The sequence below is a fragment of the Sitophilus oryzae genome, unplaced genomic scaffold, assembly GCF_002938485.1.
Source record: "Sitophilus oryzae breed Bouriz unplaced genomic scaffold, Soryzae_2.0 scaffold_1449_pilon_pilon, whole genome shotgun sequence".
Taxonomy (NCBI): Eukaryota; Metazoa; Arthropoda; class Insecta; order Coleoptera; family Curculionidae; genus Sitophilus; species Sitophilus oryzae.
Window position 1 is genome coordinate 600,791 of NW_022146114.1, and position 14,502 is coordinate 615,292.

General features: G+C 34.0%; 2 protein-coding genes across 3 annotated transcripts; one reads left to right on the top strand and one right to left on the bottom strand.

The window, feature by feature from the left end:
* The first annotated feature begins 5,707 nt into the window (after positions 1-5,707).
* LOC115877387 (putative nuclease HARBI1) lies at positions 5,708-7,170 on the top strand. 2 transcript variants are annotated; one of them, XM_030893538.1, is made up of 3 exons: positions 5,708-6,091; positions 6,152-6,577; positions 6,641-7,170. In XM_030893538.1, exons 1-3 carry the CDS (start codon positions 6,000-6,002, stop codon positions 7,125-7,127), a joined length of 1,005 nt encoding a protein of 334 aa, XP_030749398.1. In that variant the 5' UTR covers positions 5,708-5,999; the 3' UTR covers positions 7,128-7,170. The 2 variants fall into 2 exon arrangements, with proteins under 2 accessions (XP_030749398.1, XP_030749397.1); XM_030893537.1 differs by having other exon boundaries at positions 5,709-6,091; positions 6,152-7,170.
* Positions 7,171-7,659: 489 nt separating this feature from the next.
* On the bottom strand, positions 7,660-9,269 carry LOC115877406. The gene is made up of 5 exons (XM_030893560.1): positions 8,426-9,269; positions 8,209-8,360; positions 8,084-8,159; positions 7,955-8,023; positions 7,660-7,894 (listed from the first exon to the last, which is right to left on the bottom strand). Exons 1-5 carry the CDS (start codon positions 8,643-8,645, stop codon positions 7,860-7,862), a joined length of 552 nt encoding a protein of 183 aa, XP_030749420.1. The 5' UTR covers positions 8,646-9,269; the 3' UTR covers positions 7,660-7,859.
* Positions 9,270-14,502: the final 5,233 nt, after the last annotated feature.

Genomic DNA, 14,502 nt, shown 5'->3' on the forward strand with positions numbered 1-14,502 from the left:
ATTAGTAAATGTTAATTTAATTAGATGTTACTTGTTACCAATAAATTGGGTGTTGTTAACAAAAACTTCTTAAATATAGATTTTTTATTTTCTGCATTTCTTTAAACATTTAAACAATATTTAAACAAATATGTAAACATGTTCCATTTTTAAAGTGATTCATATTTAAAAGAGTACCTGAAGTACCACCACTCGGAAGAAATAAAAATAGTTAGAGTTGTTAACATTCATATATCTCTCTCATTGTAATTACAAATTGTATAACTTTTCAAAAGGGAAACCTTTCGTTGTAATACCAAATAAATGTCTATATCATAATTTTCAGGCAATCTTATTTCAATTTTATATTTTTTTTTTGACGAGAATAATCGTTCGTCGTATAGGAATGTTTCTGTGATAATGTAAATTTAAAATTAAAAAAGCGGTACTCTGCATCCATACTTGACAACTGCTCATCAGTGGTGTTTGGGCGAGCATGAAGTAAAAAAGTGTGACTGCGACATGTGTACACACTTCACCCAATCCAGCCATGCAAGTACAGTGAGCGCTAGATATGCTTCCATCCTCAAAAAGAACTGCCCATATCTCCAAAGGCTAGTCTCTCACTCTCTGAGAATGGAATGAATCCTTTCCCGATCTCCATATTAGAATACCATAACTTATCAGAGACTGTATATTGGAGAAGTACAAACTTCGTTTTAGTTTTATTTTCGGAACACCATTGCTTCATTCGATCAGCTGCCAACGAGCACTGATTACGTTGTTTGCTCAGATGCTGAAGCCGAGCTATCGTCAGCAAATTCACATAAAATGCCAATATTCATAATTTCTTTGTGAGATTGTTCACATACAACAAGAACAAAAGCGACCCTAGGATGGATCCCTGAGGTACCCCCCGCTCAAGGGAGACAGACCCCGAATAGTGTTTAGTACAACTGCCTCTATATTTGTATTGCAACCTGGATAATATCGCAATTCACTAGATTCAGTGGCACAGTCAAAAATCATAACACCTGAAACATAATTCGTAGTTAACATAAAGCTAGTAAGTAAATAATTTCAGTTGCAAAGGGGACAGTTGCATCAGGAAAGTATTTTGAACCGAGTTCAATCATGCATATTTTTTCTTGTTTCTTTTTCTCATCTCATCGTATAATGCATGGAGCTGCTTTGCAGTTCGAGTTCCATTTTGGGAACCAGCGTTAAACTCTCTTGCTATCAATTCATCGTTTTTCATTTTCATATTAGTTTAATCTGTTTTGTTATTTTCAATAATATGTGAGTATCCCTGCATAATTTCGAACAAGAAGTTTTGTCGAAATCAGTTTTCGTGTTAGTTGAATCTGTTTTGTTATTTTCAATAATATATGAGTATCTCTGCGTAATTTCGAACAAGAAGTTTTGTCGAAATCAGTAAAGTTATGTGGACGTTGCACGTTTGTTTTCTTTATTTTCCATATCGAAAATATGACAAATGTTCAAATTCATCGTTTTTCATTTTCATATTAGTTGAATCTGTTTTGTTATTTTCAATAATATGTGAGTATCCCTGCATAATTTAGAACAAGAAGTTGTGTCGAAATCAGTAAAGTTACGTGGACGTTGCCCGTTTGTTTTCTTTATTTTCCATATCGAAAATATGACAAATGTTACAATTAATCGTTTTTCATTTTCATATTAGTTGAATCTGTTTTGTTATTTTCAATAATATGTGAGTATCTCTGCATAATTTCGAACAAGAAGTTTTGTCGAAATCAGTAAAGTTACGTGGACGTTGCACGTTTGTTTTTTTTTATTTTCCATATCGAAAATATGACAAATGTTCAAATTCATAGTTTTTCATTTTCATATTAGTTGAAACTGTTTTGTTATTTTCAATAATATGTGAGTATCCCTGCATAATCTCGAACAAGAAGTTTTGTCGAAATCAGTAAAGTTACGTGGACGTTGCACGTTTCTTTTCTTTATTTTCCATATCGAAAATATGACAAATGTTCAAATTCATCATTTTTCATTTTCATATTAGTTGAATCTGTTTTGTTAATTTCAATAATATGTGAGTAACTCTGCATAATTTCGAACAAGAAGTTTTGTTGAAATCAGTAAAGTTACGTGGACGTTGCACGTTTGATTTCTTTATTTTCCATATTGAAAATATGACAAATATTCAAATTCATCGTTTTTTATTTTCATATTAGTTGAATCTGTTTTGTTATTTTCAATAATATGTGAGTATCCCTGCATAATTTCGAACAAGAAGTTTTGTCGAAATCAGTAAAGTTACGTGGACGTTGCACGTTTGATTTCTTTATTTTCCATACCGAAAATATGACAAATATTCAAATTCATCGTTTTTTATTTTCATATTAGTTGAATCTGTTTTGTTATTTTCAATAATATGTGAGTAACTCTGCATAATTTCGAAGAAGAAGTTTTGTTGAAATCAGTAGTTACGTGGACGTTGCACGTTTGATTTCTTTATTTTCCAAACCGAAAATTTGACAAATATTCAAATTCATCGTTTTTTATTTTCATATTAGTTGAATCTGTTTTGTTATTTTCAATAATATGTGAGTATCCCTGCATAATTTCGAACAAGAAGTTTTGTCGAAATCAGTAAAGTTATGTGGACGTTGCAGGTTTGTTTTCTTGATTTTCCATATCGAAAATATGACAAATGTTCAAATTCATCGTTTTTCATTTTCATATTTGTTGAATCTGTTTTGTTATTTTCAATAATATGTGTGTCTCTCTGCATAATTTCGAAGAAGTTTTGTCGAAATCAGTAAAGTTACGTGGACGTTGCACGTTTGTTTTCTTTATTTTTCATATCGAAAATATGACAAATGTTCAAATTCATCGTTTTCATTTTCATATTAGTTGAATCTGTTTTATTTTCAATAATATGTGAGCATAATTTTGAACAATTTTTCTGCATAATTTCGAACAAGAAGTTTTGTCGAAATCAGTAAAGTTACGTGGACGTTGCACGTTTGTTTTCTTTATTTTCCATATCGAAAGTATGACAAATGTTCAAATTCATCGTTTTCCATTTTCATATTAGTTGAATCTGGTTTGTTATTTTCAATAATATGAGTATCTCTGCATAATTTCGAACAAGAAGTTTTGTCGAAATCAGTAAAGTTACGTGGACGTTGCACGTTTGTAATGGTCAATTGTGCTGGATTTCTTACAAAAGCACCCTACTTTAACAAACGAAATCTGTATATAAACACGCTAGCGCAACCTCCAACTTATACTAGAACTAAAATATTAGATAGTTATTCCTCATTTTCATTTGACATGTTGGAATAGCAGTGTACCCCACGCAATTATTTAGAATTAATATATAAGTGTAACAAAAAAAGGTGAAACCAAGGTCAACCACACTCATAAACAGGACCATAGGCGCAGCGGTTTGAGCGTTTGAGTATCATGTCTTTTAGAATAGAAAAAGAAATCGAACGCAAAACAGAATACTTAAAATTATTGGAGTTTACAGTTTATTTATTTTTAGGTCCTTAAAAAATTTCTGGTGAACGGGTTTAATTAAACTTTTATTACAGCTGCAAAAGGTGTTGTTTAGTTTTGTCAGAAATCGCAGGTGGTTTCGTATAGGCTTTTTTCAAACCAAGGGCCGTTTCTAAAGAAGCTGAGTTCTGTCTTGTGGTTCCTTTAATGCAAACTTCTTCAAACTCACCATTAAAATCACTTTTGTAGAAAAATGAACCAGGGCTATTTTTATCAACTTTAATAACTTGGATGTCATTCCAAATAATTTTTTTATCATTTGTAGTTTTTGTAAAGTTTTTTTCTCATTTTTGAGCTAAGGTCTTTAAAATCATAAAACTCTTTTATAGACATTTCTCTCACATTGTAAGGATTCCCTTCTTTTCTGGTACTTCTTATTATTACTGGCCATTGTGCTGGTACGTAGATAGGGCCCGTTCTAAGAACTTTCTTTTTTTGTCGTTCAATGGTGGAGTGCATCGCATCTCCTTCATTCTGGGTATGTCCCACAGTGAAAAATTGGTGTGTGATGGATTTTATATTCAATTTTGCTATTGCGTAGAGGTACATTGATACGATAAACTTGTTCTTATTCTGACCACCACCGTTGTCACTATAAAATATAACATCTTTATTAACACAAAACGATGAAAGATAATCCAATAAACAAGTAGCTATTTCATTGGCGCCACGGTTTGCGATGGCTTCATGCCAAAAAAAGCAATAGCCATTCTTTGAAACCATTTCAAAAATCGTAAAATTGAAGCAGTTTAGGCAGCATTTGTAATAAAAAGTGGAGATATCTCCACGTGGGGTGGGAGGAACTGCCTTCAAGTCGAAACAAGCTACAGTTACTTGAGGATCATTTTTCGCCCTAGCTATGTCTTGTGATTTTTTTTCTCTACTTCTGATTTTATATAATTATCATTTAGTGCAGCTTGCTCTTCAGGACTAAATTTTTATATGACTCGCAAATGGCGCACTGATCTTTTTTGAGTTGGAAAAAAGTTATATTAAACTTATGATTAAAAATGTGTTCATAGGTGCATTTTTTCGCTACGTGTCTCCCTTCACTTTCTTCCTGTAATTTATAATATCTATACATTTGCGCAAGTGTGAGGGAACCATCTGTGTACTCTTTCGTTGTTTGAGACCTAAGATAGTGTAATTCTATTCTTTGGAAAGAATTTATGTGTTCTCGTATTTAATCTTTTACTACACCAGTAACTATTTCTTGCCTCATGAAATTTCCCCTTCAGTCTCTTTCCGCCGATCCCTTGCCGTCAGATTTTTTCCATGTCGATCTAATAAATTTGTCGCCTATGTCCCAGGTATTCATGAACAACTTTTTTCTACCTTTTAAAATCTTTATTCTATCTAACGTTAGAAAGTATGATAAATTAATACCTCTGCTACTTCCTTCAACGGTTCTTCGAAGTATTTTTTAACAGTTGTGGTCATATAGAACTAATTTGCCATTGACTGTGTTAATGAAATAGCGCCGTAACTGGCAGTTGCCGCTGTATTGCACGGAAAAAATTCATAAATGCAATAGGGATGTATCTCACTTGGAGGTCAAACTAATATATTGTTTAGTTATGGCTATATTGCGTCCCATTCCGTCAGATGTATGCAATTTTATACCGCCATAACCCGAAACTAAAAAAATGCAGTTGTGGCCCTATTGAACTGGATATGGGATATTATTATCATTATGTAATTTTAGTTTGTAAGAATATATTGCACTCAGGTTTTCTATACATCCTGTTCTATACATCCTGTTCATAGTGCGCGGACAATCATTTATAGCCACTATCTCTAAAAACTTTCTTTTCAAGGTATGTTTCTCCACGTACAAGTTGTCACAATCGTCATAGGCTATTCTATGATCCTTATCAAGTACATGTTCAGCTAGAGAGCATGATTTGATGGACCTCCTACAATCACTTTTATGGGAAGTAATTCTGCCCTTAAGGGACCTAGAAGTTTGACCAATGTAAAAAGAATCACAGTCCGAGCATCGGAGTCTGTATACAACATTGATTTTTTGAGTTTTTTCTAATGGTGTTTTTATTCCTGTATACAGGGTCTTCAGCTGGCCAGTGAGGCGTTGTGCAAACTTGATGTTTTCACCTTTGACAATTTGAATTAATTTAGGAGTTAGGTCTTTTATGTAAAGGAGACAACTATAAGGGCCAATTCTACAATTCAAGTATAAACCTAGAATAAGCTATACCTTAGAAAACTGCTCATTATTGCGTTCTACAATACAACCGATAAATTTATCTGAAGTATAAACCTGGTGTACTTGGAGTTATCTCTTCCAGTTTGATGGTATATCCCAGGAATAAGTTTATACTGCCTTCCTATTGGTTGGTGCCATTCCGTTTCCTCACGTCATTTTCCGGAAAAAACTTAACCTAACTTGCTTGTTTTGTTTAAGAGACTGTATTTTTTTGTTAAATTCGGTACGTTCATCAAATATTTAAATGGATCCTTTCAATTTGCCTAATAATTTTGAATCTGATGATGAAATTGAGGAGTTCAGATTATACAGGAATCCTAAAGTGTTCAAAGTCAGGTAATAGTCAGGAATTTACAATTTTATACGTAGAGTTTCTAACTAAAAAATATGTTTTAGGCCCAATTATTTTGAAGAATATGATGAACTAGAATTTTTTAAGCGTTTTCGGTTGCAGAAACAGACCTGTGCTATGCTGTTAGGTTTAATTCGAGATGAAATAACATCAGCAACAGATCGCAATAATGCCATACACCCTGAGACAAAAATTTTTCTAACTTTGCGGTTTTATGCTACAGGTTGTATGCTACTTACCACAGGTGATTTCACAGGGGTAAGCAAAACATCTGCCTGTGTCATTGTGACTCAGGTCACAGAGGCTATTGCTTCTTTGCGACCAAGATTTGTTAAATTACCAGAGGGAGAAATGGAGTGTCAGAGGATAAAAGAAGAATTTTATTCAATTGCAAGGTTTCCTAAAGTTATTGGTACTATTGATTGTACCCATGTACGCATTATTTCACCGGGTGGTGATCAAGCGGAGAGGTATAGAAATAGAAAAGGGTACTTTTCATGGAATGTTCAAACAGTTTGTGATGCTCGTTTAAGGATAATGGACATTGTTGCTCGCTGGCCTGGCTCTTCCCATGATCAGACTATTTATAATAATAGCAGACTTAAAGGAACATTGGAAAGTGGAAGATTTGGAACATCGGTGCTTTTGGGTGACAGTGGTTATGGCAACACCAACTTTTTAATCACACCTTTGGAACATCCAAATACTCGAGCAGAAGCTCTATTTAATGAATCCCACATTCGTACACGTAACTGTGTGGAAAGGTCATATGGGGTATGGAAAAGAAGATTTCCCATTTTATCTTTAGGGATGCGTGTATCATTGGACCATTCAAAGGCAATAATAGTAGCAACTGCAGTTCTACATAATTTGGCAATTGAGGAACATGAAGAAGAACCACCTCATGAAATGGACGTTCAAGAAGTAGACATACCAGTACCTGTTGCAAATGTAGGTATGGTTCGAGAACAAAACCGAATGCGGGCATCCCTCATTCTCAACCATTTTTCAAATTTATGAAAACTATATATTCTTTTTGTAATATAAACACATTTTTATATGACACGCATGGCCTTTTCTTTAACCTTAAGCATCATTTCTAATTTTCTCTAAAACGGTATGGAAATTTGGAAAAGTATAAACAGGATTAACCATTTTAGAACAAGCAAAATTTTTATGAAGAATGCATTTTTCTTAAAATGCCAATAATAAAAAAGGCTTTCCTTTTGTAAAGACAATCCAGGGACATACTGTATTAATTTACTAATTTTCAGAATAGGCACTACAATGAATTTGAAGTTTCTTCTGGCTTTGTAACATATTTAAATTTTAAAAAGTATACTTTAATTTTGATACCTATTATAGAAACATTTGCGGAAGAATATTATTTTTTTTTATATTCTTCCGTGATAGGCTATATGAATAGAATATATAGGCTATATAGAATAAATAAATATACGAAACAATTCTTTTACTTAAATAGAAGTTAGTTTTTATTTTTTAATTCAGCTAACAATATATCTACTTCTAACTTGTGCTTTTCAGCAATATTTATTTTTTTTTTGTTCTGCTTCCTCCCTTAATATTTTGATCTGTGCCTCAATCAGGCCTTTTTTCTGCTCCCTCTCTTCTTGCAGAACCTGAGTTTGTAACTCTACAAGGGCAATTTTTTTCTTCAGTAATTCCTCTTGAAGTGTTTCAAAATGAATTGCCCTTTTATTTTTTAATTTGGAACCAATGGATTCCACTTTACTAACCCTCCTCCTTTTTTTTGACATCATTAGAGCCTAAAAAAATATTATTAGTACATAAAACTAATTTAATGACATACAAGTATATTATCGTACAGCATGGGGTTACTCCAATAGTTTTTGTCACCTGTTCATTCGTGTCTTCTAAATCAGTATTATTTGGTTCTGTAAGGAGAATAATATTCATTTAGTAAACCCTTAACAATCAGTTATGAAAATTCTTACCAGGAACTGTCAACTCGATACTTTTCGGCTGCCTCAACTGCTGTGGATTCCACGTCTGCCAACTGCTCAAGCTTATCTAAAATTATTTATGCACTTAAAAGAACATTTTAAATTCAATTACTTACAATTTCAGCTGCATCAGAACTGTCTTTATCTATAGTTATTTCCTCTGCTGCTATATCTTCATTACTTATTACTTCAGTAGGTACAATAGGGACCTGAGAGGAAATGCTGCTAGAGTCTTCAGTGAGTAGCTTATTACTACTGTTAGGTAAATCTAGAATTAAAAAATATAAATGTCATTATAACAAGTTTTTTAGTTATGGAAGTAACTAATATTACCAAAATCGCAATCAAACTTAGAACAAGTGCCAGACATCCCAATCCGAACTACAGCCAAAATACGTTTCATATAGCCTGACATTTTAAAGTCAGAACTTCCTGGTCCACCACGTGTCTTATATAAACTTTGCTTGTACTCTCCATATTCCTTTTTGGTGGTTTTTTTTAGAGAATCCCACTTGCTACGTAGCATTTTAGAAGTTCGTGCTGTTGCACACATCGAATTAAATTTAGTCTCAATCTTCTTCCATTCTAGCTCTTTTCTGCTGTTGTTAATCGTATCTGTCTTCTTGCATTCTATAAAATAAGTAATATGAAAATACAATTCCAAAGGATGTCCGGTATACCGGATGTCCTTTATAAAGAAATCAATATGCTGCACTTGCCTACAATAAGCTGAGATTCCTCCACTAAGCTCAGTAAAACTTCAGTCTCGTCGGCTGTAAAATTATTACACCGTTTTTTCTCCATACTTATATTAGCTTTCGCTCGCAAACCACACACTCAAGAAACAAAAATGAAATGAAACCGCTACTCTGACCGCTAAAGATAAAGAACTACCCATGAAAACCACTAAAACGTTACTGAAAACAGAGCTGAAAGTCAGGTTATAGTGTATAATACCACAGATAATATCCGCCTTTCAAAATGTCAAATGTCAAAATGCTAGTTCATTGGAACTACCAAGGAGATATACTTGGAATAACTATACCGATTATAAAAAACGATTGTAAAACCGACAACCAGTTATACTTGGAATAAATCGGGGTATAGGTTATCAGTAGAATAATTATACTGGCTTTTATACTTGCATTGTAGAATCGGGCATAAGTCATGTTAACCTCATCACGTGGGTCGGTGCTTAATTCTTCATCTTGAGTAGGTGTGAGAATTATAATTTAGTTTATGTTCTGACTCTTATTAAACATTTTATCCCGGCTATTGAGGGTTGATATTAATTTATTGATCTTTTGTTCTACTAGTGGGGTCGCGTGGAAGTAGTTTGTAATATTGATTATAGTTAAGTAAACTGTAGCTAAGGTTAAGGTAATCAACTCTGTCAATGACAACAGTGACGTTAGCCTTGTCGCTAAGTGTAACAATTAATTCAGGGTGTTCTATTTTAAAAAATTGTTTCTTTTATTTTTTGCTTAAGATGTTTGTTTTTCACACTATCACCATTAAGAAAGTTGACTATTACATTTGTCAACCTGCCACGTACAATATCTTTTTATTTTTATCAAAGCCAGAAACCGCCAACATTAGGTCGCTGATCAGTTGAGGAATTTTTATTGTTTTAACATTAGGAGAGATATTAAATTCTTCGCCACATTGTCAGGTACGACAATACTGGAAATATTCCTCAGCCACTCATCCTGCACCTTAATATTATTTTAAATTTTAGAGATAAGATTTTGATATGTATTAACATTAATGGATTTTATTCTATTAAACTCAAGGCGGAAAGTATGCTTCAATCTAGTGCTGAACTCATTAACAATTTCACGGGGTAATACCTCAGTAATGCTCTCAGAAAAGTCGGTTATGCGTTTCTGGTAGAGATTTGAATCGGAAATTGTAATCCTTATTTCTAGATTTAGAATTTTCTTTCTCAGCTCCCTACCAAATACTTCTCCAATCTCAATGAAGCTTCTTGTTCCAAGGCAGCCCTTGAGTGAAGACTAATAGCCGATTTTTTCTGTCTTTTTTTTCTCGATATGTTTTGCAAGTTGGACCTTTTCTGTTTCAAAGTATCTAGACTAATCAAAACCATGTTTTTATGTATTATGTTATAAGATACATTGGAGTAAAACTTATCTTCTGACTTGCTTGCATCCTTTAAATTTTCTACCTCTTGTAAATGTTGTTCATTGTTTGGTTCTTCTTCTATTGTCTCTAATTGAGAATTATTCTGGTTATCTACAAGTTCATAACAGTTGCGTATATATAACATAACTTTTATAAGAAAAAAAAAATGCTTCGGTATCTTTCTTCTTGGTTCTGGAAACATAAAAATATAAAAAGAAAACTGACAACAAACAGCATTTTTAAAACATAACAGTATTTTGTTTAGTTTCACATAATATGACTAAACAAAAATTTATATACCTTTGCTTCAAATTATCCCACAAGTTTTTAAGTTGTTTTTCTGACCTGGGCGTTACATCATTAGAATTGTATAATTATGTAATTTGTTTCCATGCAGCATTTTTTACCAAGTTGGTACCGTCAGTTTTTTATTTTCAATTGCAAGTTTATATCTTTCTCGGAGGTTCATAAGGGGAATTTTTTCTTATAGTATCTTATCTATGACTTTTTCCCTGTTAGAATAAATTCTTCTGTCACTCTCATCTAAAAAATAAATAAAAGAGAATTATAATAAATAATAATAATAATAATAATAATATTTTACAGTCACAGGTTACCTTTATAGAAGTTAGTTATATTAAAATTTAACCACTATACATTTAATAATAATAATAATACCTTAGGTCTCTTGTTGAGACCCGGATTCACCTATTCACAGGCCGACAAAAAAAAATTTTTTCGATGTAACACAGAGCTCAATAGGATATTGTGGTAGAATGAACCTATCTAATCACGAAAGTGGCAAAAAAAAAGTCGTAACACGTAAGGTTTTTTTGTTACATTAATAAAACATCATTCAATATTACAATATTCAATATATTAAGATAGCTATTCAAAACATGATTTAAGAACTTCTTAAGCCTATATACCGATTATATTTTTATAGTTTACACTCCTCAAACATTACTTATACCTAAAAAGTACAAAGAAACAATCGAAACGAGATCAAAACATAAACAAAAACTTTTACTTTTTCCTTTTATGATGAGGGACCGCGTCTTCTCTCTTCAAAAACCAACAGTAATCACCCATCATGGCTGGATCCCATCGTCCTTGATAACGAATTTCCATTGTCCTTATGTCTTGATGGAATCTCTCACCTTGCTCATCACTGACAGCACCCATATTTTCAGGGAAAAATGACAAATGAGAATGGAGAAAGTGAATTTTTAAAGACATTCGGGCACCAAGCGATTTATAAAGCATCTAAAAGCTCATTAACCAATTGTTCGTAGTTCGCATCTTTATTGTTTCCCAAAATCCCCTCACTACACTAACAAATGGGGTCCATGCTCTGAGTTCCTGCCTGGTAAGCGTGTCTGTGAAATTTATGTCGTCCAACAATTTCCTGATTTGTGGTCCAATAAAAATACCCTCTTTCAATTTGGCATCACTCAACTGGGGAAAGACTCTGCCTAAGGGTATTTAAATCCATCACCTTCTTTATTCATAGCTTTCACGAAGTTTTCATGAGGCCAAGTTTGATATAAGAGGAGGCAGGAGGACGTCTTTGGGGTCTACAAGAGGGATATACTTGACATTTTGGGAACCCGGTTGAAATTCACTTCTTTCTGGCCAAATTTTCTGTACATAATGATGATTTACTGCACGACTGTCCCACAAACAAAGAAAACAACAATATTTTTTGTAAATCCTCCCTGAAGTCCCACTAAAATTCCTATAACTTTCAAGTCCCCACATATCTGCCATTTATACCTGTTGTAGTTGATTCTATCTAAAAGCATGCGCATATTTTCATAAGTTTCCTTCATTGTCACTGAATGGGCAACTGGTATAGAGGGTTTTAAATTTCCGTTATGCAATAACACAGCTTTTAGGCTATATTTCGACGAATCTATGAATAAGCGCCACTCACAGGGAGAATGTTCTATAGAAAGTTCCTGCATTAAGCCATCGATATCAGTACATGCACACAACGAATCCTCCATACTGTAGAATGCAGAGAACGGAGCATTTCTTTTTCTAAAAGTGGTGATTTTTTGTTTCATTGGCTAACAGATTCCATTCCTTAAGCCGGGATCCAAGAAGTTCTGACTGCTGCTTTGATAACCCCCAAGTCACGCACTAAGTCATTCAACTCGCTTTGAACAATCAAATGTGGCTTGTCGGAACCGCCCTCTGGGTAAAGGTAGGATCAGTACACTGGTCTCCAGAGCTGTTTGATTCAATATCTTCCTTATCTTCCAAAACAATACCTTGCCAGTCTAAGGGCGCGATCGGCACTGGGAGATCTGCACCATGAAGAACAGGTCGTATGGCAGACGGCAAATTGGGATACTCGATCTTGTGCTTTTGTTTTTTGGAAAAACCTTCAGTTTTCGTCAGGCAAAAATAGCAATCGTCAAAATGGTTAGTTGGTTCTCGCCATACCATTGGAACCGCAAATGGCATTTTTTTCCTCTTCCCTTTCATCCACTGCACAAGCGACACGCTACAAGTAACGCAGCACACATGAGGAGCCCACTGCTTGTCTTGATCTCCAACCAAAACTCCAAAATACTTGAAGTAGGCTTTCTTCACATTTTCAGAAAATGGTCTGGCTTGTGATTGCACCATAAATTCTCCACAAATGTAACAAAATCGATCAGGAGACACTTTACAACTGCGGCGCGTTTGACTTGACATTTTCGTACTATTTATCTACACGCATAGAACAACTCACGTCGAAAATCAACTGAAAACTGAACTCTCTTATGTTTTTCACAATATATTATAGTGCACAAAATGCGTCCCTTTCAATCATCCCATCATAAAATTTACCTGTATGTAAACGAATCTACCTAGACTTAATACCTGACATCTATAAAATTGACTACCTGCAAAAAAGAGGCGTAATTAGGCAACTGAAAAGTGGTACGTGTAGGAGCTTCAGGAGTATTTTTTCTGTTATTAGAAGCATATTTTTATGAAGAAATTCTGCAACTGACTCGTGTTACAAAAATCATGTCGGCCTGTGAGGCCGACAAAAAAAAATTTTTTCGATGTAACACAAAGCTCAATAGGATATTGTGGTAGAATGAACCTATCTAATCACGAAAGTGGCAAAAAAAAAGTCGTAACACGTAAGGTTTTTTTGTTACATTAATAAAACATCATTCAATATTACAATATTCAATATATTAAGATAGCTATTCAAAACATGATTTAAGAACTTCTTAAGCCTATATACCGATTATATTTTATAGTTTACACTCCTCAAACATTACTTATACCTAAAAAGTACAAAAACAATCGAAACGAGATCAAAACATAAACAAAAACTTTTACTTTTTCCTTTTATGAGGGACCGCGTCTTCTCTCTTCAAAAACCAACAGTAATCACCCATCATGGCTGGATCCCATCGTCCTTGATAACGAATTTCCATTGTCCTTATGTCTTGATGGAATCTCTCACCTTGCTCATCACTGACAGCACCCATATTTTCAGGGAAAAATGACAAATGAGAATGGAGAAAGTGAATTTTTAAAGACATTCGGGCACCAAGCGATTTATAAGCATCTAAAAGCTCATTAACCAATTGTTCGTAGTTCGCATCCTTATTGTTTCCCAAAAATCCCCTCACTACACTAACAAATGAGGTCCATGCTCTGAGTTCCTGCCTGGTAAGCGTGTCTGTGAAATTTGTGTCGTCCAACAATTTCCTGATTTGTGGTCCAATAAAAATACCCTCTTTCAATTTGGCATCACTCAACTGGGGAAAGACTTGCCTTAGGTATTTAAATCCATCACCTTCTTTATTCATAGCTTTCACGAAGTTTTTCATGAGGCCAAGTTTGATATGAAGAGGAGGCAGGAGGACGTCTTTGGGGTCTACAAGAGGGATATACTTGACATTTTGGGAACCCGGTTGAAATTCACTTCTTTCTGGCCAAATTTTCTGTACATAATGATGATTTACTGCACGACTGTCCCACAAACAAAGAAAACAGCAATATTTTGTAAATCCTCCCTGAAGTCCCACTAAAATTCCTATAACTTTCAAGTCCCCACATATCTGCCATTTATACCTGTTGTAGTTGATTCTATCTAAAAGCATGCGCATATTTTCATAAGTTTCCTTCATTGTCACTGAATGGGCAACTGGTATAGAGGGTTTTAAATTTCCGTTATGCAATAACACAGCTTTTAGGCTATATTTCGACGAATCTATGAATAAGCGCCACTCACAGGGAGAATGTTCTATAGA